We start from the raw sequence: 27321 nt of genomic DNA, 5'->3' as shown, positions 1-27321 counted from the left end.
GATATTCTAAGTGGTCCAGTTTTTAGATATGTGCAATTGTTCTACCAAATGTAATGTAGTCTTCATGAAAAACATTCATTTCTCCCTTCTGTATTGTTCCTCTGAAGTTCTTTAAGGCTCTGTTTTTTAGCCCACTTTATTTACCAGGCACTACCTGGTCCTCATATCATTGCTGTCTAGAAGATTGCTGCGCACAACTTTGCTGCAGTATTTCACAATAAAATAGCTTCAGCTTATAAGGTGATTTTAATATGGTAATTATTTTCATTGTTGGTTGTTTACATTTGTCAGTTTTCTCTCTGTTTAATCTGAATAAAAGATTTTTAACAATATTTTATATCTTGTATTTTCAAAATTATGGATGAAATTATGCAAATTCAGCTTGCAAGATATTGGATAATAAATAATTATCCCTAAAGATTTTATCCACTGAATAAAAATCTTTGTTTCTGACCAAATTTGATGTCATTTAGAGCTTGAATATTATACTTGAACTATAAGATTGTGCCTTTTCCATAGTTAAAGAAGGATATTGTGCCAATAATTCTCTTTACAGCCATATCTACTTGTGATTCCACTTTCAAGGAATTATGCATTTTTATTCCTGGATCCCACTGTTCTGCTGTACTTCTCTTTGCCTGCTATGTAAGACTTGCCGTAGAATGTCTTTCCAAAATGATTCAACACATTTGTCTGTATTGAATTTCACCTGCCATTTTTCAGCCTATTTTTGCAGCTGATCCAGATTCCACTGCAAGCTTTCATATCCTTCCTGCACTACATCCCCAATCTTGGTGTCATCCAGAAAATTGCTGATCTAGTTCTTCACGTTGTGGCCCAGATTATTGATGTAGATGACAAACAACAGGCCTAGCACCGATCCCTGCGGGATCACTGGTCACAAGCCTCCAGTCAGAGAGGCAACCATATACTACCGCTCTCTGGCTCCCCCCCTTGAAGCCAATGTCAAATCCTGTTTACTATCTCATCCTGAATGCCAAGTGATTGAATCTTATTGACCAGACTCCCATGCAGGACTGAGTCAAAAGCCTTACTAAAGTCCATGTAGACTATATCTACTGACCTTCTTTCAACAACCTGCTTGAAAATATCTTATAGAATGGTTACAATAGTCGTATGACATACAAAGCCAGATTAACTACCCCTATTCAAGCCTTGTCTATACAAATTCTTATATATCTTGTCGCTTGGAATACTTTCCAGTATTTTGCCCACTACTGATGTTAGGCTCGTTGGCCTATCATTTCTCGGCTTATTCTTAAAGCCTTTCTTGAACAACGGAACATAAGTTGTTATCCTCCAGTCCTCTAGCCTATCACCCATTACTAAGGATGACCTCTTCCAGAGCCCCTACAATTTCTGCACTTATCTCCTACAAAGTCCAAAGGGACAACTCGTCAGGCTCTGGGGACTTATCCACCCTGATTTGCCTCAAGGTAGCAAACACCTCCTCTTCTGTAATCTGTGTATGGTTCATGACCTCTCTGCTATTTTACCTCAGTTCTATAGACTTTGTTCATCTCCTGAATAAATACAGATGCAAAAAATCCATCTCAGATCTCCCCATGTCTTTCTGTTCCATGCATAGCTGATTGTCAGGTGGATCAATTATGTCCCTTGCTATTCAGTCCTATCTTTCTCCGTAACTGTCTTGCTATAATGGAATTTTGATCACCAGATCCAAAGTGTTTCCCTACAAGTCTTTCACCTGCCATGTACTGTGCTTTCACTATATATGAAGGAAACTTTCCTGAACACACTTGAGAAACTCTATCCCTTCCAGTCCTTTTACAATATGGGAGTCCTAATCAATACGTGGAACGTTAAAATCACTACTATCACAGCCTTAGTTTTCTTGCAACTATCTGCCATCTCTCTACAGATTTGCTCCCCTAAATCCTGCTGACTGTTTGGTGGTCTATAATATAGTCCCATTAACATCATCATCCATTTCTTATTCCTCGGTTTTGGTAGATGAGCCTTTCAGTTTGTCCCGTCTGAAAACTGCTTTGATATTTTCCCTGACCCATAACGCCACTCCTCCTGCTTTGATATAGACACAACTCAGAATATTATTCTAATCATGCTCAAAAGTTCAACTCCTTTCTCTGTAGGTCGGCTTAACATCATCTTTCTCTTTTGCATTAAAGATATTTTTTGAATTTGCTTTGAGTTAGCAATGAATTTTAAATAAATATGCCACAATTTGAAATATTACATCAGGATTTTTGTATGTCAATGATGTCATAAATCTGTATTGAGCAATTGTTTTAATAAAGAAAAGTTATTAATGATTATAAATGCATTAACTGAATTTAATCCTATTAAATTGGATGATGCATTAAATTTAACATTAAATGGAACCATGGTGATTAGAAAACAAGTAAATGTTATAATTTCTCCATAAAATGATCCAATTCTAGATGAAGTTATACGCAAGCGGCTTCTGATTGATGGAGATGGTGCTGGTGATGATCGGCGCATTAACCTGCTTCTGAAAAGCTTCATTAAATGGTGTAATTCTGGATCGCAGGAGGAGGGGTAAGTCATTGGTTTTAATTAAGTTGAATATTCTATCTGTTGATAGTGAAAGGATTACGTATGAGAAGGTTGTAATATGTTAGATACACCCTGTGTAATTTTTTTGCTTAATATGGAGTATATAATCATGTTTTAAAATAATTAAATGTATCCTTTTAATTACAATTCTAGTTTTTTGTTTTATGTCTACTGAATAAGAATTACAACTGGACTTTTTTTTCATGATATAGTAGTACATTTATAAGTACCTTCTTCTGTAGTATGTAGAGCCAAAGTACAATTCCTGTTTTACTGAACCAAATGTGATTGAATTTAGATTTGGTGCATGGAAGCATTTCATTTGGCACTTCCAAATATGGTTAAATCATGAAATTGATCAAAAGCAAGAATGCAAGTGTGTTACAAAACATGAATACAGGACCTGACTTTGTTCCCAATGCGGCCAGGCTAAGTTCATCTGCTAGCAGTAGAGACAAGAGAGGCTGTAGGTGAGGGGGAGAGGGAGACAGTCCCAGATTTTCCGGAGTGGGTGTTGAAATGCTGATGAATGTGAGGCATATGTCACAGATCCTTTAAGTATCATAGATAAAGACCCTTTGGCTCAACTTGCCAACCCAGATGCCTGTCTAAACTGGTCCCATTTGCCTGTGTTGGGCTCAAATCCCTTCAAAACTAAATGTGTACCTGTCCAAATTCTTTGATTTGTCTCCTCTGGCAGCACTTTCCATTTACACACCACACACTGTATGACAAAACTTGTCCCTCAGATTCCCTTTAAATCTTTTCCTTCTCCTTTGAACCCAATGCCATTAGTTTATACTGTGACTACCTATCCTATCTATACTCCACATAATTTTCAAAAACATCAACCTTCAGTGTCTATTACTCTATAAGGGAAAAAAGTCCTAACCTATCTAATTTCTGCTTATGCTTCAAGCGCTCCAGACAAAGGCAACATCCTTGTGAATCTTTTCTGCACCAAGTTTAATCACATCCTTCTCTTAGCATGGCAACCAAGTATCTTCAATACTCCAAATGAGGTCTTACCAGTGTTTTGTTCAAGTGTTATATGATGTCCCATCTCTTTTACTCAGTACTATGGCTAATGAAGACAAGTGTGCCAGCTATTTTCATTACCACTCTGTCTAACTGTTACCACTTCCAGGGAGCTAGGTACTAGCACCCCTGTTCAGTAACAGTATCCAGGGTCCTGCCAATCATTGTGCATATTCTGGTTTAATTTAACTTCCCAGGTGCTCACTTTTCACTTGTCTGAGTTAAATTCTGTCTGCCATTCCGTTGTTTACTTTCCCAATTGATCAATATCCTGTTGGAACCTTAGACAACTTTTGTCAATGTACCATCAATTTTGGTGTCATCTACAAACCTACTGATCGTTTCACCTGCATTCTCATCCAAACTGTTAATATATATATAACATGGAGCAGTTAGTGATCCCTATGGCCTTCACTGGTCAAAGGCCTTCCGATTGATTAAGAACCCTCCACTGCTGCAGTCCTGTCTCCTGTAGTCTACTAATTTTGTATCCATTTGACTAACTCACCCCATGTAACACCATTATAACACATCCCTTGTGTTATAACCTAGACCACACTACCGTGGTACTATAAGCAATTTCAATGTCAAGGTGAGCTGCAGCCCACTGAAAGTACTACTCTATCATATAGACATACTTCATCTCTGTTGGGGCTAAGGAGATGATGAAAAGCTAGCATCTTTAATATAGTACCTTACATCCTGCCAAGCTAGACATGATAATCTTCCTCTTCTTCATGGGCAGTGGAGCTACTTAGCTATAGTTGCAAGAAAAAGTTTGTGAATCCTTTGTAATTACCTGGTTTTCTGCATTAATTACTCATAAAATATGGTCTGATCTTCATCTAAGTCACAATAATAGACAAACACAATTTGCCTAAACTAATAACACACAAACATTTGTACTTTTCATGTCTTGATTGAACACATTGTTTAATCATTCACAGTCCAGGCTGAAAAAAGTATGTGAACCCTTGTTTTTAACACCTGGTAGATCCTCTTTTAGCAGTAATAACCTCCACCAAACTTTTCCTGTAGCTGCTGATCGGACTTGCACAATGGCAAGGAGGAATTTTTAGACCATTCTTCCATAGAAAACTGTTTCAGTTCATCAATATTTCTGGGATACTTGGCATGAACAGCCCCCTTCAGGTCATGCCACAGCATCTCAATTGGGTTAAGGTCTGGACTTTGACTTGGCCATTCCAAAACACAAATTTTCTTCTTTTTATACGATTCTGCTGATGATTTACTCTTGTGTTTCAGATCATTGTCTTGTTGTGTCATCCAACTTCTATTCGAGCTTTAAATGTCGGTCCACTACCCTAACATTCTCCTGTAAAATGTCTTGATACAATTTTGAATTCATTGTTCCCTCAATGATTGCAAGCTGACCAAGCCTTGAGGCAGTGAAGCAGCCCCAACCATGATGCTCCTTCCACCATGCTTCACAGTGGGGATGAAGTGTTGGTGTGCGATACTCTTTTTCCTCCAAACATAGCGGCGTTTCTGCCAAAAAGTTAAACTTTTGTCGTATTTGTCCACAGAACATGGTCTCAAAAGCATTGTGGAACATTCAGGTAGCCTTTTGCAAACTTGAGATGTGCAGCAATGCTTATTTTGGAGAACAGTAGTTTCCTCCGTGGTGTCTTTAGTGAACACATGAACAGAGACTTTAACTTTAGCAAGTTCTAGAGGTTTCTGCAGGTCTTTTGCTGTTACCCTTAGGTTCTTTTTCACCTCCTTCAGTGTTGTACATGGAATTTTGGTGTGATCTTAGCAGGACGCCCACTCCTAGGGAGAGTAGCAACAGTACTGAGTTTCTTCCATTTGTAGTAGACGATTTCTCTTACTGTGGATGATGAACACTCAGGTCTTTAGAAATGCTTTTGTAGCCTTTTGCAATCTCTGCAATTCTTCTTCCAAGGTCCTCTGAAAGTTGTTTTGATCGAGGCATAAACAGATCTTTCATGAGAAGAGTAGGCTCTGTCAGTAACCTGACTTTGTGTGTCTTTTTGATTGGCAGGGCATCTCTATAGCCCACACCTCCAATCTCATTGACTGGAACACCTGACTCCAAATAGCTTTTGTAGAAGGCATTACCCCAGAGATTCACATACTTTTTTGAACCTAGACTGTGATTATTTAAATGGTGTATTCAGTATTGATAAGAAGTACAATTGTTTGTGTGTTATTAGATTAGGCAGATTGTGTTTGCCTATTATTGCCTATTATTATTATTGTTAGATGAAGATCAGACCATATTTTATGAATAATTAATGCAGAACACCAGGTAATTGCAGAAGGTTCAGAAACCTTTTCTTGCAACTCTATATACCAGGAACCAGTGGGCTGTGGCCTGGCATGAGGGGTGGGGAATCTGCTTTGGGACCCACCAGTTGGAGGTGGGTGAATACGTTGAGCATGGGATAGTGTGAAGTGTCTTACTGAATGAGAAAGTTTCTTGATCTTCAATTTTGCTGCACTGGAACAGTGTATGGTCCACAGGACAAAGAGGGCAGTAGATCTGGTGAATATTTAGTAACTCAAAGCTCATGGTCATTCTTGTTAGACTGCAGATTAGTCATAGAGTCATGCAGCGTGAAAATAAGCCCTTCAGCCAAATTGTTTAAGCCAACTGAGTTACCCATGTGATAGTCCCATCTGCTTGTGTTTGGCCCATAGCCCTCTAAACCCTTTCCTATTCATATATTTATCTAGATGGCTTTTAAATGTTGCTAATGTGCTTTTCTCAAGCACTGTTTTGGGCAACTCATTCCAAATGTGCATCACTTTTTTTAATGGAAAAATGTTATCCCTGATTTCTCTTTTAAATCTCATACCTCTGATTGCACACCTATGCCCTCTTGTTTTTAACACCCCTTCCCTGGGAAAAAGATTATTTTTGTGGCTACATGGCTCCCAATACATAGCTAAAGTCATAGTTTTACCTCATCAACAAGCCACAGGAGGCCATGAGTCACAACTAGCTAACATCACAGAAAGTAAGTCCATATCATTCCTGCCCGATGTACTGTCAGGCAGTTTCACTATTTCTAATTGCCTCCAACTTCCATGCTTCTTGCATATGTTTGAAAATCCAGTGTGTCTGCTGTATGCTTTGCAGCTAGCTGGCCACCAACGTCCTGTACAAGATAATTTAGCATTGTTTTGAAGGACATGAAAATGAGCTATGTATATTTTATTGCATAATGCAAAATAGGTTCCTTAACATTGTCATAGCCGAGGGTGGGGGTGTGGGTCGGGTAGTGGGATTAAGCCACTACCTATTAAATGCCCTCAATGCTGTGCCTCTCAAATAGCCTCTGACAACCAAGCCCAGCTCCTGGACCTTATGTGTGGCTAAGCTACTAAGCTTGGCAGAACCGTTTTTACTGATGAGAAGGGGCAAAGGCGGGTTACTGGTGCATTAAAATCAGTCACTTTGGGCAGATGGGGCTTGTCAGTCATGGCTGCAGCTCATCTGAGAGAAGGAAAACTCTGATCTCAAACCTGCACTGCCTTGTAGCTATATCCACTCATGAGAAAGGCTTTGGGAGTAAACTCTGAGGAAAAATCCAGAGTTGGACTCCCTAAGCAGTCCTAATTTGAGTTCATCTCTTACTGGCACCTCCTGTGACACCACTGGTGCCAAACTGTATTGGTCTTTGTCGTAAATAGCAGTAAATGGCATAAAATGGCAGGATACTTGGTAGTGCGGAGGAGCAGAGGGATCTGGGGGTGCATGTCCACAGTTCCCTGAAAGTTGCCTCACAGGTAGATAGGGTAGTTAAGAAAGCTTATGGGTGGTTAGCTTTCATAAGTCAAGGGATAGAGTTTAAGAGTCGTGATGTAGTGATGCAGCTCTATAAAACTCTGGTTAGGCCACACTTGGAGTACTGTGTCCAGTTCTGGTCGCCTCACTATAGGAAGGCTGTGGAAGCATTGGAAAGGGTACAGAGAAGATTTACCAGGATGCTGCCTGGTTTAGAGAGTATGGATTATGATCAGAAGTTAAGGGAGCTAGGGCTTTACTCTTTGGAGAGAAGGAGGATGAGAGGGGACATGATAGAGGTATACTAGATATTAAGAGGAATAGATAGCGTGGATAGCCAGTGCCTCTTCCCCAGGGCACCACTGTTCAATACAAGAGGACATGGCTTTAAGGTAAGGAGTGGGAAGTTCAAGGGGGACATTAGAGGAAGGTTTTTTACTCAGAGAGTGGTTGGTGCGTGGAATGCACTGCCTGAGTCAGTGGTGGAGGCAGATACACTAGTGAAGTTTAAGAGACTACAAGACAGGTATATGGAGGAATTTAAGGTGGGGAGTTATATGGGAGGCAGGGTTGAGGGTTGGTACAATATTGTGGGCCGAAGGGCCTGTAATGTGCTGTACTATTCTATGTTCTGTGTTCCTTTGGATTCATCAGCTGTATGGAGAGGGCGAGCCTGCTGTATGGGCAACAGCTTGTTCTCTATATCGTACTGCCCTGGTTTGTTTATCAACTTCAACAGCTAGGATGCACCATCCATGGTTGACCCCAACCAATAGAGGCCATCAAAATGCAAAAAAGCATTATTGCAAATTATCCATCATTCTGCTTTCCAACCCCCAACCCAGCTTCCAGCATACAATTTCCAAGAATTGACTTTATTTCTAACATCCTTCGCATACATGAAGAGTAAAAATTTTTACATTGCTTCTCCATCTAAATGTGCACATTTAGTTGTAAACTTACTAAACATGATTATTATTGTATATATGTTTTTGACTTAGATTTATTGGCTTTTATATATATTAAAGGTTTTTGAATTGCTTGTTTTATAATGGATTCCAATATTTGTCCACTTGATACCAGGTCCTGATTCTGGCTTTTATTAAATTAAAATTAAAATATTTTGCACTGGAACATTCTTGTCTTGAAATTAGCTTTGTGATAATTTTTGGACCTCATTCCACTACAAATATATTATGTTGGAGATATACAGTGGATTCCAGTTAATTAGGCCATCGGTTAATCAAGACAGCTGTTAAGTCCTGAAGAACAAAAACGGAAAGAGAAGAAGTCACCCTGACACAGTGGCGTCAAGTAAAGAACCTCTCCCTCAATGTCGCAAAAACAAAGGAGCTGGTTGTGGAGGAATGGAGACAGGCTAACCCCTATTGACATCAGTGAATCTGGGATGAAGTTCTTCGGCATACACATCACCGAGGATTTTACGCGGTCTACATACCGGCTGTGTGGTGAAAAAAGCACAACAGCGCTTCTTTCACCTCAGACGGCTGATCACTGCCTAGCATGGGAACTGTACTTCCCTCAAACACAGGACTCTGCAGAGAGTGGTGCAGACAGCCCAGTGCATCTGTAGATGTGAATTTCCCACTATTCAGGACATTTACAAAGACAGGTGTATAAAAAGGGCCCGAAGGATCATTGGGGTCCTGAGTCACCCCAACCACAATCTGTTCCAGCTGCTATCATCTAGGAAACGGTACCGCAGCATAAAAGTCAGGGCCAACAAGCTCAGGGACAGATTCTTCCACCAGGCCATCAGACTGATTAATTCATGCTCATACAATGACTATAAATTGCACATTGCACATTTAGACGGAGACGTGACGTCTAAGTGTGCAATGTGCAATTTATAGTCATTTATAATAAATAGCATGTACATCAGGACAGTCAATAAAACATAGAAATACAATTGTATGAGCATGAATTAGTCAGTCTGATGACCTGGTGGAAGAAGCTGTCACTGAGCTTGTTGGCCCTGGCTTTAATGCTGCGGTTCTGTTTCCTAGATGGTAGCAGCTGGAACAGTTTGCGGTTGGGGTGACTCGAGTTCCCAATGATCCTTCGGGCCCTTTTTATACACCTGTATTATTATATTATTATTATTATTATTATTCTTTTCGTATTTGCTCAGTTTGATGTCTTGTGCAGTCTGGTTGAATGCCCTAGTTGGATGGTCTTTCATTGATACTCATGGTTATTATTCTATAGATTTATTAGCCCACAAGAAGATGAATCTCAGGGGTGTATATGGTGACATATATGAACTTTGATGGGGGGAAAGATTTAATAAGAACTAGAAGTTATCCCCTCTGGTTCAAGAGCCTGATTTTTGAATTGAATTGACTTTATTATTTACATCCTCCTTCTGCATATGAAGGATGTAAGTAATAAAGTCAATTCAATTCAGCTAATCGAAAAATAACCAGGGTTCTCTTTGTTTATTAGAGACATTATTCCACTTAATTGGGACAGGAGTCTGTTGTTGAACAGTTTCTAACTAGTGTCAGTGGTGTGCACTTTTGTTGCAGTTGGACTCTACACCATGCTTAAAGCGAACAGCTTTTAAATTGTGTCAGTTGCATGTGTTTGTGTTCAAATAGCAGTGATTTTTGACACTGTTATTTGGCAAAAAGTAATCAGTAAGACAATTCAGAATTGTTTGCTCACTGTTGTTTCATGCATTCAGGCTTGGAGATGTCAGAAATGATCAGGAACGAAAATAAAACTTCCACTACTTCATCAAGTTAGGAACAACAAAGGGTTTGAAGTAATTGACAATGATCTTGAATCTTACAATGAAAATGAAGATTTGGAGGATGCAATCATCAAAAGCATTATATGAAGGCAGTCCATTATCTGCACTAGGAGTTTGCACTAATTTTGTTGATTTACAGTCAATCAAAAGAACATGGCAGCATACACTGGAGGAATTTGTCCATCAATGATTATTAGGAATGAATAGATAGTTTTATAGTACTGTAGTAGTATTGGTAGTTTTCTAATTTGTTCTGTATTTCTTTTAAATACGTAATTAGTTACTTAGTTAAATGGTAGTGGGCCTTCCTTTTATACCTTTTTAACTATTACCATGAAACTTCGCTGAATTGAGGCTGCTGCTTAATTGGGCCAAAATATACTGGTCCCGATGTGCCCCAATTAACAAGATTCCAGTAGATTTTATTTATCATAGTATTTTGAGTATCTTAATTCTATAATTTAGAGTTTATCATTACGGTTAAACTGCAGGGATGGGAACATAATGTAAGTAAAAGCCATTTCTTTGCATTGGTAGCTGTTGCATAACTGAAGTGATGATGTCAACAAGACAAAGTGCCAGTATTGTGACTGGGGTATAAGCACATTGGAAATAATGCAAAGGGTTATGTAGAATTGCAGGATATTCAGTCCAAGCCAGTCCACCTAAGTGTTTATGACTCAGTTGAGCCATCTGCTGTCTTTCCTCATTAAAGACAATTTATTTGTGGTTTTGTATTATTTATTCTTTTTTCAGTGGAGAGTTTAACCTTATTTTTTACTTATGGGGTGAGTTCTTTTTACTAGGTATCTCAAGGGGGTGTTTATTGATGCAGTTCTACAAGACATTGGTGAGGCAATATTGGGAAAGAGTGCACATGAGATTAATGAGGAACTGAGTTATGGTGAGAAGTTGAGCACGTGGGGATCTTTTCTTTTCTCATTGGGGTGTAGGAGAAGAGGGATGATTTTACAGAAGTGTATAAAATCATGCAGAGTACACATAGGGTCAATGCCTCTTTTTTTTTCCCCAGGGTTGGGAAATCAGAACTAGAAGGCATGGGTTTAATGTAAGAGGAAGGTAGCAGTTCCCCACTGATGCCATCAGGAAGAGGGTACAGGAACCTCAAAACCACCAGGTTCAGGAGAAATTACTACCACTCAAAAATCAGGCTCTTGAACCAGAGGGGATAACTTTACCCAGCTTTACTTGCCCCATCACTGAAATTTTCCCACAATCAATGGACTCACTTTCAAGAACTCTTCATCTTGTTGTCAATATTTACAGCTTATTTATTTATTATTATTATTCTTCTTTTCGTATTTGCTCAGTTTGATGTCTTGTGCGGTCTGGTTGAGTGCCCTAGTTGGATGGTCTTTCATTGATACTTATGGTTATTATTCTATAGATTTATTAGCCCACAAGAAAATGAATCTCAGGGTTGTATATGGTGACATATATGAACTTTGAGGAGGGGAAAGATTTAATAAGAACTAGAGGGTGGTCAGTCTGTGGAATGAGGCGCATGCACAAGTAGTTAAAGTAGGTACATTACTAACATTTAAAAGGTACTTGGGCAGTACATGGATAAGAAAGGTTTAGAGCAGGAGTTCCCAACTTGGGGGTGGGGAGTGCCACAGGCACCTCAGTTAATGGTAGAGGTCCATGGCATCAAAAAAAAAGTTGGAGACCCCTGGGTTAGAGAGCTATGGGCCAAACATAGGCATATAGAACTAGCTTAGATGGGAATATTGACCAAATGGACGAAGAGGCCTTTTTCTATGCTCTTTGACTCCATAAACTATAGCATCGTTTATCGACAGTCTATTCTGTTATGATCAATATCACAATGCACAGTCATAACCTTGCCTTAATTCCACCTTACCTAAGTTTACCATGAACACAAACCCTGTGCATTTTTTCCCCTTTCCCAAGCAAACTTTACACCATCACTGTAGCCATTTGCTAACTCTTTACTGGTTAAGTTGTTGTTTTTTTCCTTGGTCTGTTGGCTTAGCCGCTCACTAATAAATATAATGAGTAAGAGAGAGAACTCATTTTGATTTTATCCTTGGATGTTTTACCTAAAGTGAAATGTACACAGTCAGCCTTTGGGATTTCCAGTGACAGTTGCAGCTATGAGTTTTGAAACATATTTTATAGTAGCTGATTGTGATGAAAATTAAACTTTTTGCTCTTTCCTATCTTTTAGGTACAGTCAACATCAGCGAATGCTTGGCACATTGGGCCAGTGTGAATTTTCTATGGGAAAAACATTGCTTGTGTATGATATGAACTTGAGGGAAATGCTCAACTATGAGAAAATATCTAAAGACATTGGTAAGAAAAAGAAATATTAAAATAGTAAAGTAATAAGCGTATTTGTGTTAAATATTTAACATCAATGTTTAGTCAATGCTTGAATATGTAAGTTTGTGATGTTCTAAACAACATCTTTCATATTTAGAGCAATATTTTAGTATTTTAGAGCAATGGAATTATTTTTGCTTTGTATGAAATCATTTTAAAGCAGGATCAGTGTTCAGTCAGTCACAGTTGTGATCCTGATGCATGCACAGAAATGGGAAGAATACAGATCCTAAATTTGGGGTGTTGAATGTTTGGGACCAGTGCTGGTCATCAAAGATGTAGGGACTTGATGCAGAACTGATATGTTCTGCATCCAGATGGCATTGGCGATTATATAGTGACATTTTGCGGGCAGCTAATAAACCTACTAACTATTGTACTAAACATATTTTTTCTGGACTGTGATCACTGTAATCCACAGCCTGTGATTTTCCTTTGGGAGTTGAGCTTTTGAACTGTCTGAACGATCTAGTGTTTTGCGGTATCCTGAAGGATTTGGCGAACTGGACTTTCAAGAATTCAGGTTGTGCTGTGTCGGCCAGTGGGCGCTGGGCTGGAAAGTGGTGGGGCTTGGGCTCGAGAGCAAGGAGCAAACTGATTTAAGCGATGAGCCAGATTAAAAAGATTAAGACATCGAAGCCAAGGGGGGAGGATAAGCTAGTGTTCAGCTCACTAGTTCGTATCTGACAGGATCCCCTACCTGAGGCTATCCTGCTTGCCTGCGTCTGACCTGTCTACCTCTCTTCTTGCTGCGAGATGCTGGAGTCTTGACTGGCTACATTTGCCTCAGCCCTGAATTGGCTCCATGGCTGTGGACTCACTTTCAGAGACTCTAGGGTTCAAGTGCTGTATGTTATTTGTTCACTTTTTTACTGTTTGCACAATTTGTTCTTTTTCTAGCATATTGGATGTTTGACGGTCTTTGTGGTTATGGGGTTTTTCATGAATTCTATTTTGTTTCTTAAATTTGTGGCTGCCTGTAAGAAGATGAAACTCAACTTTGTATGTGAGATACATACTTTGATAGTAAATCTGAGAGAATGGGATGAATTGAAGTTTATGGAGGACTGTGATCAGGAAGCTATTGTGCAAAGTTTATCGTCCTGATTGGAATGAGAAAGACGCAAGCGAGAGGAGTAGTAACCATTAACCTGAGAAGGGTAGAGGTCAGCAACGGGACTAAAAACAAGCGGTCTTTTGTGAAAGATGGGAGCTAGTGCTGGGGAAGCTTGGCTTGGTGCTGAGACTTGGAAAAAGTCTGATTCAATGATAGGATTAGAACAGAAGAAAGAATTAATCCACAAAATTACATCCAGATCAAGAATAATTACTTTTTTTAGTTTTATCTAGAGGAGACGTTCAGTTCGTCCATGGCTAAATGTCCAATGAAGTTGATGCTCCTTATAGGTGGAGAAATTTTGTGAATGCCATCTGTATAGACCAGAGACAGCATTTAAAAGTAAAGGATGGCTGAGGTGAGAATGTGGTGTTAGAAGAAAATAGCATCTGGAGAAATTAGTAGACTGGCAATTTAATAGTAGATAAAGGCAAAGTTATTGATAAATAATAGGAGATCAATATTGGATAAAGACAGCAGAAGTTACAATGTCAAAAACTGCACAGACACCACAAAAGAACGTGGCACCTTGCTAACAGAATTACTATTTGTGACTTTTGCTAAAGGCGTTTGAGTGTTGTCACGGCCAGTGGAGGCATTTGAGTGTTGTCACGGCCAATGGAGGCATTTGAACATTGAGTTGTGAGAAAATTATACAGAGATCAAGATATAGCAATGCAATCAAGACCTTGGTTGGGATAGTAAGGTTAGGAGCAAAAGTTTGTTCTGAAAACTAATGTCTATTTGTAAGACCAGAAACACAACATTCATGGCTTGTTGACATTCATTGTCAGCTCACCCTTAAGGCACAGCTACCTGTGCAAAGTATCAAAGCACTGCTTAAAAGATTTGAAGATTCAAAAGTATATTTATTATCAAAGTATGTATGCAGTATCAAACCCTGAGATTCGTCTTCTCACAGACAGCCATGAAACAAAGAAAACCATGGAACCTGTTCAAAGAAATACATCACGCCCCCCCCGTGCACAAAAAAAAAACAAATTGCACAACTAGCAAAAAAAAAATGGAAAAACACAGAACACAAAATACTAACCGTCAAAGTCATCAAAAGAGTTCAGACATATTCAGCTCAGCCCAGGATAAGCAGTATTTTGAGGGGGAAGATATGATTTTCTGGCAGTATGAGGAAGGAAGAGAATGGATGTCGGTATATAATAGTCATTTATTCTGTAAACTCAAAGTGAAATTTTCAGGTGTGTATCTATAATGATGATCAGTATTGTCTATTATTCATTACAGCATTAAAACTTTCGCTGGTAAAATGTGATCTTGCATGCCTCAGGATTGTATAGTTAGTGGAGGCTCAAAGAAAATACAAAGAAGTTCTAAGAAAATACCCTGCCAACAAGTCCACCATGTCCTAATACTTTATAGTTAAACAGTAACCATTTTCATTATGTTATAACCTTGACTGTCATAGAAGCAATTCTTCTGTGAGCAAGTTAATTTATGCTGATAAAATATTTGCTTTCGTGCTTACCAAGGAAACTGTATTTTTCAGAAAGTAACATTTCAGCTGCTCATGACAAGATTTCAGAATGTAAAAAGCAGATTCAACAAGCAAAGCGAATTCGAAAAAATCGGCAAGGTAATATTTGTTATTTAAAAATTGTGCTAATGGTCTAATGCTACTGAATGGGAATATTCCCAGGGATAACATAACACATTGTCATTATAATAGTAACTTTTCAGAATGGAAACAACAGGAATTCTGCAGATGCTGGAAATTCAAGCAACACACATCAAAGTTGCTGGTGAACGCAGCAGGCCAGGCAGCATCTCTAGGGAGAGGTGCAGTCGACGTTTCAGGCCGAGACCCTTCGTCAGAACTAACTGAAGGAAGAGTGAGTAAGGGATTTGAAAGTTGGAGGGGGAGGGGGAGATCCAAAATGATAGGAGAAAACAGGAGGGGGAGGGATAGAGCCAAGAGCTGGACAGGTGATAGGCAAAAGGGGATACGAGAGGATCATGGGACAGGAGGTCTGGGAAGAAAGACGGGGGGGGGGGACCCAGAGGATGGGCAAGAGGTATATTCAGAGGGACAGAGGGAGAAAAAGGAGAGTGAGAGAAAGAATGTGTGCATAAAAATAAGTAACAGATGGGGTACGAGGGGGAGGTGGGGCCTTAACGGAAGTTAGAGAAGTCAATGTTCATGCCATCAGGTTGGAGGCTACTCAGACGGAATATAAGGTGTTGCTCCTCCAACCTGAGTGTGGCTTCATCTTTACAGTAGAGGAGGCCGTGGATAGATATGTCAGAATGGGAATGGGATGTGGAATTAAAATGTGTGGCCACTGGGAGATCCTGCTTTCTCTGGCGGACAGAGCGTAGATGTTCAGCAAAGCGGTCTCCCAGTCTGCGTCGGGTCTCGCCAATATATAAAATGTATATAAAAGGCCACTCAGGATGAGGCTTTTCATTCTAGGACGAGGGAGATGTCTTCCTTTTTTAAAGAAAGGGGCTTCCCTTCCTCCACTATCAACTCTGCTCTTAAACGCATCTCCCCCATTTCACGTACATCTGCTCTCACTCCATCCTCCCGCCACCCCACTAGGAATAGGGTTCCCCTGGTCCTCACCTACCACCCCACCAGCCTCCGGGTCCAACATATTATTCTCCGTAACTTCCGCCACCTCCAACGGGATCCCACCACTAAGCACATCTTTCCCTCTCCCCCCCCCCCCGTCTGCATTCCACAGGGATTGCTCCCTACGCAACTCCCTTGTCCATTCGTCCCCCCCATCCCTCCCCACTGATCTCCCTCCTGGCACTTATCCGTGTAAGCGGAACAAGTGCTACACATGCCCTTACACTTCCTCCCTTACCACCATTCAGGGCCCCAAACAGTCCTTCCAGGTGAGGCAACACTTCACCTGTGAGTCGACTGGGGTGATATACTGCGTCTGGTGCTCCCGATGTGGCCTTTTATATATTGGCGAGACCCGACGCAGACTGGGAGACCGCTTTGCTGAACATCTACGATCTGTCCGCCAGAGAAAGCAGGATCTCCCAGTGGCCACACATTTTAATTCCACATCCCATTCTCATTCTGACATGTCTATCCATGGCCTCCTCTACTGTAAAGATGAAGCCACACTCAGGTAGGAGGAACAACACCTTATATTCCGTCTGGGTAGCCTCCAACCTGATGGCATGAACATCGACTTCTCTAACTTCCGCTAAGGCCCCACCTCCCCCTCGTACCCCATCTGTTACTTATTTTTATGCACACATTCTTTCTCTCACTCCTTTTTCTCCCTCTGTCCCTCTGAATATACCTCTTGCCCATCCTCTGGGTACCCCCCCCCTTTGTCTTTCTTCCCGGACCTCCTGTCCCATGATCCTCTCGTATCCCCTTTTGCCTATCACCTGTCCAGCTCTTGGCTCCATCCCTCCCCCTCCTGTCTTCTCCTATCATTTTGGATCTCCCCCTCCCCCTCCAACTTTCAAATCCCTTACTCACTCTTCCTTCAGTTAGTCCTGACGAAGGGTCTCGGCCTGAAACGTCGACTGCACCTCTTCCTAGAGATGCTGCCTGGCCTGCTGCGTTCACCAGCAACTTTGATGTGTGTTGCTTTTCAGAATGGGTTGGATCTTGCTGAATAAATATCACAAAACTGGTACTGATGTTTAGGAGTCAGACAGCTATCGCACAGAAGCAAGCTCTTCAGAACACTTAACACTACTATTCAAGCACCTGTTTTTGCATATTTAAAATAAAGTTTGCAGATGACACCAAGATTGGGGGCATAGTGGACAGTGACGAAGGCTATTAAAGCTTGCAGCATGATCTTGACCATCTGGGAAAATGGGCTGAAAAATGGCAGATGGAATTTAATGCAGATAAGTGTGAGGAGTTCCACGTTGGCAGGACAAACCGGGGTAGGACATACACAGTGAATGGGGTGGGGTGCACTGGGGAATACAGGAGAACAAAGGAACCTGGGAATACAAACCTATAATTCCTGGAAAGCGGCATCACAGGTGGTTTTCTTCGTAAAGCGAGATTTTTGGAACATTGACCTTCATAAATTGGAGCATTGAGTACAGGAGTCAGGATCTTGTGTGGAATACATTAGTGAGCCCAGATTTGGAGTATCGTGTGTAGTTTTGGTCACCTACCAACAGGAAAGATATCAAAGGATTGAAGGAGTGCAGAGAAAATTTACAATGATGTTGCTGGGACTTGGGTACCTGAATTCATTGAAAAGGTTGAATAGGTTAGCACTTTATTCCCTGGAGCGGAAGGAGAATAAGGGGATATTTTATGGAGGTAGGCAAAATTATGAGTATAGATATGTAAATGCAAGTAGATTTTCCCTCAGAAAGTTAAATTTATTCATCAAAATTTAAGTATAGGAAGCAACTTTGATATAAGCCATTGTTTACTGCAATATAAACCATTAGTATATCTTGGCTTAATTTTGTTTTCTATTTTTGAAGTTATGTAAATGGCAATGTATAAATGAAAAGTAATGGGAAAAGAGCTTCTGTTGTAAGACACAGAGAGAGAAATGAATCCAGTTCTTTTGCTAATATCCCTATTTTGCAATTAATTCACAATTTTATCAAAAGCTATAAGTGGACTGTAATTAAGCTTGAGCTATTTCAGTGCTATGGTTTCAAAAGAGTTTTTTGCCTACATGAAATGCTATATTAAGTGAATTTGTATTGTTTACTATGTCAAAGAAGAAACACTCAAGTAAAACCACCATTGAAGACAACTTACATTTAGAATAATTAGGAAACTTACATTTTTTTTGGTTGAGAAATACTTGGGTATATCCAATTAACCAGCTCTCCCTGGATTCCATACAATCTGACCTTCCAGAGCAGTCTACCATGTTGAACCTTATTTGAAGGTCTTGCTGAAGTCCATATAAACCATGTCTACAACCCTGCCCTCATCAATTTTCTTGGTCACCTCATCAAAATGAAGTTCATAAGATATCATCTCCCTTGCACAAAACTGTGCTGACTACCCTGATCAATCTGTCTTTCCAGATGTATGTATATCTTATCCCTCAGCACGTTCTCCAGTAACTCAGTAAATCTAATATATATTAGATTTAGCATATCTTAAGTACACACACGTTTGCTGCTCACTGTCTACTGGCAGCTGATCTTTGGCTCTCAATAATGCAATCACATATCTCAGCAGAGCTCCCACAATTCCCTCTCTAGCCTCCCACAGTGTTCTTGGATAAACCTGGTCAGGTCCTGGGAATTTGTCTACCTTCATACCTTTTTAAAAAGAAAATTCAGCACCTCCTCTGCTATAAATGTGGACTATCCTTGAGGATTCACCATTTACTTTTCCTAGTTCTGAAATCTTAACTTTTTCCTCCATGGAGCTGCTCATGAGCTATTCATCATGCAACCATTTGTACAGAAGTTGTAATATTGATGTGAAGTAGAAGTAACACATCAAAGCAACTAACCAGAGTGCAGCCTTTTGAATTTGTGACATACCTGCTATGATATACACTCAGTGTCCACATTGTTAGGTGTAGGAGTGGAAATGGATGTGGTCTCTTGCTGCTGTAGCACATCCACTTCAAGGTTTGATTGATATACATTCAGAGATGCTCCTCTTCACATCGCTGTTACAAGACATGATTATTTGAGTTACTGTTGTCTTCCTGTCAGCTGAACTAGTCTGGCTATCCTCTTCTGACCTCTCTCATTAACAAGGCATTCTCGCCCACAGAACTGCTGCTCACTGGAAGTTGTTTGTTTTCACACCATTTTCTGTACACTCTAAAGACTGTATGAAAATCCCGGGAGATCAGTTTCTGAGATACTCAGATCAACAATCATTCCACAGTCAAGGTCACTTAGATCAAATTTCTTTCCCTATTCTGATGTTTGCTTTGAACAACTGAACCTCCTGACTATGTCTGCTTGCTTTTATGCATTGAGTTGCTGCCACATGATTGATTAAATATTGGCATTAAGAAGCAGGTGTACCTAATAAAGTGGCCGATGAGTGTGTATTGAGTTTCAATATTGAGATGGTCTCTATTTTCAGGTTTCTGTTTAATTTATTTACACCTATTTACATCCCATTCTAGCTAGTGTCTATTCCAGCAAGAATTCCACTTCTGTGTTCTCTGTCTAATCGTGCTTATAGTTGGAGTTTTTAATCGTCCTTTTGTCATTGCTGAGTTTTGAAATAGAATTGGGTTTTTAAAAATGTTAAACTTATTAGTTTATCTTTATTTTTCTCTAGTTTTGTGGTGTTCCTTTTAAGTATGTTTTTATTTTTTATGTTTACAGAATATGATGCATTGGCAAAAGTGATCCAGCAACATCCTGATAGACATGAAACTTTACAGTAAGTCACTAACCTCTTTGTATATTTGACAGACAATTGGGAAGTAAAGCAAAGTAGCAAAAGTGATAAGTAGTTCTTGCATTTTGGTAGCTGGAACGTGCATGAGCTTGGCAGCATTTGCTCTTCCTTAGTGATGGGTAGCAAAATAATCAGTGGCTAATGGTGCAGACTGATAGTTCCACTAATTTACCATTGTGCAGATATGGAGCTGTCACATGCATTGACCACCGCACAATGGCATTAATCAAAGAGCGTAATCAAGGATAGAATGAGGGGACAAGTCCAGATTGAAAGAGTAAAGTTGAGGGGGAAAAAAGCACAAAATAAGTTCTATATCACAGAATTAATTTCTTCTGACTTTTTTTTAAAAAAACTATCAAGATTGTTTGAAATGTCATGAGTGTATTGTTTCCTGCTCAGTATTATGATTCAATCTCTAGGCAATTGGAGGCCCTGGGTAAGGAACTTGAACATCTTTCCCATATTAAAGAGAGTGTTGAAGATAAGGTAATATTAAGTTTTGAGAAGAATATGTTTTTTAAAAAAGTTTTCATTAAATTAGCACTTCTAACTTCAATTTTGTTAATGCTAGCTTGAATTAAGAAGAAAACAATTCCATGTTCTACTCAGCACAATACATGAGCTACAGCAAACACTAGAAGGTAAGTTATCACCTGTGTATGCAAAGGATTTTGAACAGTGCATTACAGATCTTACCATATGATGCCTGGCAGCAAAAGGATTATTTAGGTTGGGTGTATATGGTCTGTGTTTTAACAGATTTACTCTGTACCCATTGCACATAGTGCAATGTAGTGCAGTGAGCAAGCACCTGAAACCTTCAGAAAATAGTTTCAGATGTCTTTGCTCCATAAATAGCATCCAAACAAATAGCATTGAGTGTACTGAACCGTGTTAATTCTTGCTTCATAAGAGGAAATTTGGATGATTCAAAGATTCAAAAAACTTTATTGTCATTCTAACCGTACATCAGCTCTGCAGGGCAGAATGAGACAGCGTTTCCCAGGAGCAGTGCAATCATAACATAACAAACGCAAAACTAAATAATAAACATAACAATAAATAGTAAAACAGAATAGCCACATGTCAGTTAAAATCAAGTTATAAGTGTCCAGTGCAAGTTAAAAGTTTCCGAAGCAGAGTCAGGTAAAGCAGCTATTTAGCAGTCTGACTGCCTGTGGGAGGAAGCTGTTTAATAGCCTTGTGGTTTTAGTTTTGATGCTCCTGTAACGTTTGCCTGATGGCAGAAGAATGAACAGTTCACGGAGAGGGTGTGAGGGACCTTTAATGATGTACAGTGTCTTCTGGAGGCATCGATCTGAAAGAGGTCTTGGATAGAAGGTAGGGAGACCCCAATAACCTTCTCTGCTCCCCTAACCACCCTCTGCAATGATTATAACAAGGTACTGACCCAGCTGATATAACATACTGGTCGACCTTCACTAATCCGACTACCTGTAATCCGGTTCCTTCGATAATCCGGTTCCTTCGATATCCCGGCACTGATTATGCTTAATGTGATCCTTCTGTAATTGGGCATTTTCACTAATCCGGCACTCCTCAGGTCCCAATGGTGCCGGATTAGTGAAGGTCAACCTGTCTTTAGTTTCCGAGCTGCTTCATAAATGTCTCAAAGTTTCATTCAGTGTGAGAACTGTGCATTAAAAGAAGTAGTTTTTCCAAAGCGTGCAGGAGTAGGAAGAGTACATAGAACTAGTAATGTTAGGTATCCAAAATGATTAATCTCTGATAAATGTCATTGGTAAGATGTGGTCTTGAAGTAGGTGGTAAGAAAGTGGTAAAATGCTTTGGTCATCATCCATAAACTGCAAAACTAAACATGCTTGTGTGCGTGGTTGCAAATTTCAGATGAAGTGTTTTAACACAACAAACATATCAAATACTGTGTAAAACAAGGATGTATATTATACATTTTGAGCTGATTCCACCCTATTTCTGAGGTGCATGGATCACAACAGTTCCTAGTGTCTTATTACTTGTTCACTGGTCTGAATTGACTTTGACTTCCTTAGTACTTATTAAATTGATTGCATTAATATGGGGTTTAATAATAGCGCTCCATTTTGACATCAATCTGATATCTGCCTTTTGCTTCTGTAGTCTCTCTATTGTTAGAATGAATATTTTGTGACCAGGCCAAATTGAAATTGGCCTATGGCCAATTGGGCACCTTGGTAGAGTAGTGGCTAGTGAGAGGCTATTACAGCTCAGGGTGGTGGAGTTCGGAGTTCATTTTGGAAGTCGTCTGTGAGGAGTTTGTGCGTTCCTCCCTATGAACGCCTGGGCTTCTGGGTGCTCCGGTTTCTTCTCACGTGCCAAAGACATACCAACTAGAAAGTTAGTTGGTCATTATAAATTGCACTGTGATTAGGCTAGGGTTAAATAGGTGGGTTACTGGATAATGCGACTCGTTACACTGGAAGGGCCTTCTGCACTGTATCTCTAAATAAATAAATCAGTAGAATTATAAAGGGAATAGCAGTTATCATTTAGTCACAAGTGAGTGTCTTCTACACTTTTTCATAGAATACTCATACTCTCAAGAAGTTTATTGAAAGCTGTATCCTATTCTTTCAACAGCAACACCATAGAAAGTATTTAGTCATACACTGTATCCTGTCTCGTACTCTGCATTGGGACTGCTGCAATTTTATACAAAGATACTGGCCTTCTATTATGATACAAGTTTAATTTATTAAACTACACCTCTGTATAGTTTTTTATAGTTCTATATAGTGTTTTGCTGTTCCTACCAGGCACCATGGCTGCAATCAACCACATGTGAGATGCGATGAGCAAAATCAACTGAATTTGCTTCAAACAATAATACAGAAAGTAACATGACTGTTTATACTAATACAGGTGATGAAAAATTGTCAGAAGGTGAGGACTCGCCAGAGATAAGAATGGAGATTCAAAATGGACAGTAGTGGAACTGCCATTGAGAGATTCTATATTCTAATAAAATGTTACTTTATAATAGAGGAAACAGTTCATGTGAAACATTCAGTTCCTACCCTATAATTCCAAATGCTTTTTACGTCCAGGTAGGAAAAGAAAAGCTCAATTTGTTTAGTTATAAAATATTTTTGAAACTAAATGTTTACCGGAGGGACCAATATGAAATTTGTTTACTATTCATTTTTCTGATCTGTATTATAAAATATTGGAAAAGAAAGCTGGGAAGACGAGGTCAGTGGGGATGAATTAATTATTTCTAGTAAGTTGAAAAAAAATTGGAATTTTCCAAATGAAGAAGGCACGTTTCTATTTTTTATAAAGCAAAAAATCCATTAATTAGGTTTCTTTGTTTTCTAAGTAAACCTGTCTTGAACCAAAAGTTGAACCATTTGAAAGTTTATTTGGAGAAATTAATAGCTGCTTTCAAGCAGTAGTATTTTTCTCTTTCCTGTTGAATTTACAGTTTTTCTAATGTGATATCTAATAAGGTGACTTTGGTCTACTTCAGATATTTTGTGCTGTTATGATATTCAGTAATAAAAGTCATACATTGTAAAAGCAGAATTTGCTTTGTCCTTTGTTTCTCTGTACTCTTCATTGTGAAATTTAAAACTGAAGATAAGGTCATTAGATGGTGGGCAGAATTGGTGGCCTGTCTGGCTGCTCTGCGCTTGTATTGTTTTAACAATAACTCCATTGTGTGTCATTTTATAAGCGTTAGTAAAATGACTTGGATCAGTTTATATATGTGAATACGATAGACTGGCATGTAGTACTGATTTTGGGATCTGTCAGCTATTCATGAGTCAACAATGCAATCACTGAAGAATTTGTTTCACATAAACTTCAAACAAAATACAATTTAAAACTCTCTGATCTGGCACCCGGCAGTGTGATGGCTCTTGTACTCCAGCAACTTTTAGATCTATAGTACAAATTTGTACTTATTAAATAATTCTAACTTAAATCTGATTAAGATCTAAAATAACTAAGATCTGTGCTAATCTGTATCTAACAAACCTACCAGTACAGCTTTTGTGATCTCAGCTGACTGTGTTTCTGAATTAGAGAAGCTTTGGGTTTTACCTGGTCCATTTCCGACTCCTCCCTCCCCTTTCTAGATCTTTCTGTCTCTGTCTCTGGAGACAGCTTATCCACTGATGTCTACTATAAGCCTACTGACTCTCACAGCTATCTGGACTATTCCTCTTCTCACCCTGTCTCTTGCAAAAACGCCATCCCCTTCTCGCAATTCCTCCGTCTCCGCCGCATCTGCTCTCAGGATGAGGCCTTTCATTCTAGGACGAGGGAGATGTCTTCATTTTTTAAAGAAAGGGGCTTCCCTTCCTCCACTATCAACTCTGCTGTTAAACGCATCTCCCCCATTTCACGTACATCTGCTCTCACTCCATCCTCCCACCACCCCACTAGGAATAGGGTTCCCCTGGTCCTCACCCACCACCCCACCAGCCTCCGGGTCCAACATATTATTCTCCGTAACTTCCGCCACCTCCAACGGGATCCCACCACTAAGCACATCTTTCCCTCCCCTCCCCGCTTTCCGCAGGGATCGCTCCCTACGCAACTCCCTTGTACATTCGCCCCCCCCATCCCTCCTCACTGATCTCCCTCCTGGCACTTATCCGTGTAAGCGGAACAAGTGCTACACATGCCCTTACACTTCCTCCCTTACCACCATTCAGGGCCCCAAACAGTCCTTCCAGGTGAGGCAACACTTCACCTGTGAGTCGGCTGGAGTGATATACTGTGTCCGGTGCTCCCGATGTGGCCTTTTATATATTGGCGAGACCCGATGCAGACTGGGAGACCGCTTTGCTGAACATCTACGCTCTGTCCGCCAGAGAAAGCAGGATCTCCCAGTGGCCACACATTTTAATTCCACATCCCATTCCCATTCTGACATGTCTATCCACGGCCTCCTCTACTGTAAAGATGAAGCCACACTCAGGTTGGAGGAACAACACCTTATATTCCGTCTGGGTAGCCTCCAACCTGATGGCATGAACATCGACTTCTTTAACTTCCGCTAATGCCCCACCTCCCCCTCGTCTGTTACTTATTTTTATACACACATTCTTTCTCTCACTCTCCTTTTTCTCCCTCTGTCCCTCTGAATATACCCCTTGCCCATCCTCTGGGTCCCCCTCCACTTGACTTTCTTCCCGGACCTCCTGTCCCATGATCCTCTCTTATCCCTTTTGCCTATCACCTGTCCAGCTCTTGGCTCCATCCCTCCCCCTCCTGTCTTCTCCTATCATTTTGGATCTCCCCCTCCCCCTCCAACTTTCAAATCCCTTACTCACTCTTCCTTCAGTTAGTCCTGACGAAGGGTCTCGGCCTGAAACGTCGACTGCACCTCTTCCTAGAGATGCTGCCTGGCCTGCTGCGTTCACCAGCAACTTTTTGTGTGTTGCTTGAATTTCCAGCATCTGCAGAATTCCTGTTGTTAGCTTTGGGTTTTTGACTGTTCTCAGGAATTGAACCTTCACATAACTCATGGAAGTCTTATACTGAAAAGAGTTCTCCTGTTCAGAAGGAAGATGACTGGGGACAGTTTCTGTGGTTTGGCATATTATGTGGTCCAGCACCAGTCAGGACCTATTTGTCTCCTGTTAGAAAGATGCAATGTGTAACATGCAAGTTTCGGGGAATAATCAATAATTGTCTGGCAGGAAAAAATCTGTTGCTGTCATGGGGCCTAGGTTTGAAAATCAGTAATTGTTACTATTAATGAATGAAAGTCAGTGATTAACGTTATTTTGTTTGTGATTAATAAAATGCCTTTTTATTTTTAAGGATTAACCTATAGGTTAATTATAGGAAAAAAAATTATTCTTAATTCTCTCCGGTCAAAGCCTTCTTTCTAACTGCTTTACCTATTTTGCTTTCTGTTTAAGATTACTGATCTTACTATAGTTAACAACCTTGCAATGAGAACATCAAACCAGGAAAAAGACTTGAAAATTTTCTTTCTTTTACTAATACGGTTAACAAATAGCATTATCATATACTTAAGAAAAGACACAAAGTCAGTTGTTGCTTTTTCTTTTTAATCATTGTTATTGCTGGCATAAATAGTGCCATCCCAGAATACAAACTGCAAGAAAGCCAGTTACTATTATATAACATACCTTCTATCTGCTCTCTGAAGTTACAGTAAATGACATGTAGTTAACATGAAACCTATCATGGCAACATTTCTGCATGGGATTCATAATGAGGCATCTTTTTTGTAGCCTACCTTAATACAGTGACTTATGACACAATCATTTATTTAGGTCAGCCCAGAAGTTTTATAAAAGCGCATATCTATTTAAATAACTACGATATGGAATGCAAAACCTGACTTTCCTAAAATAAGCTATGTTACGTTGCAAGGATTTAAAATGCTTATATATGAAATTTTGTTCCAATTGAACTTAGACAAATAGCATAATGCTTTACAATGTGCCAGCTGTAAGATTGGGGTTTGATTCCCACTGCTATCTGTAAGGAGTTTGTATACACAAAATAATCTGCAGATGCTGGGATCAAAGCAACATTCACAATACGCTGGAGGAACTCAGCAGGTCGGGCAGCATCAGTGGAAACGATGAGTCGACGTTTCGGGCCGGAACCCTTCATCAGGACACTTCGTCGAAGGGTTCGAGCCGGAAACATCGACTCATCGTTTCCACTGATGCTGCCCGACCTGCTGAGTTCCTCCAGCATATTGTGAAAGGAGTTTGTATGTTCTCCCCATAACCACATGGGTTCTCTCCTGGTGCTTCCAAAGACATATGGTTAGGGTTAGTGAGTTGTGGGCATTGGTGCCAGAAGAATGGCAACACTTGCAGGCTGTCCAGTGCAATCCTTACTGATTTGACTTGATGCAAACGACGCATTTCACTACATGTAACGAATAAAGCTAATCATTATCTTTTCATTCTAACTAAATCTACTTGTACAACATATTTCCTATATCTGAGATTGCCAGTTTCGTCTTGTATAAAGGGACAAAAGTTGTTCATTTAAATTTGTGAAAATAATGCATTGTTGTAACTTTGATTATATGAAAGCTTTGTTGATAGCTTCTGCTGATTCAACTATAGCCTAATGGTACTCCTTGAATAGCAAATCTATATGTACGACCTTGTATATTAATTTGATGTTTTTTTTTCCTTTTTATGGGATCTGGGTGTCATTGGCAAAGCCAGGATTTATTATGTGCCTTTTGTTGCTTGAAAGAAAGTGAGCCACTTAAATTAGTGCACTCCTTTTGGAAATGGTAGTGCCTTAGTTCT

General features: G+C 39.9%; 1 protein-coding gene across 3 annotated transcripts in view; it reads left to right on the top strand.

Annotated features, from left to right (window-relative positions):
• thoc7 (THO complex 7) overlaps positions 1-27321 on the top strand; it is a 52432-nt gene that overhangs the window by 4809 nt on the left and 20302 nt on the right. Inside the window, exons 2-8 of one of the 3 annotated variants that reach the window (XM_072280507.1) lie at positions 2445-2562; positions 12382-12509; positions 15179-15265; positions 19957-20014; positions 20455-20521; positions 20607-20676; positions 22919-23580. In XM_072280507.1, coding sequence (XP_072136608.1) covers positions 2445-2562; positions 12382-12509; positions 15179-15265; positions 19957-20014; positions 20455-20521; positions 20607-20676; positions 22919-22986 — 596 coding nt within the window. In that variant the 3' untranslated portion in view covers positions 22987-23580. The other 2 variants (XM_072280509.1, XM_072280506.1) reach the window with 2 other exon arrangements.

The sequence above is a fragment of the Mobula birostris genome, chromosome 16 (assembly GCF_030028105.1).
Source record: "Mobula birostris isolate sMobBir1 chromosome 16, sMobBir1.hap1, whole genome shotgun sequence".
Taxonomy (NCBI): domain Eukaryota; kingdom Metazoa; phylum Chordata; class Chondrichthyes; order Myliobatiformes; family Myliobatidae; genus Mobula; species Mobula birostris.
The sequence above is the reverse complement of the archived record's forward strand: the minus strand, read 5'-3'. Positions and strand labels throughout refer to the sequence as shown.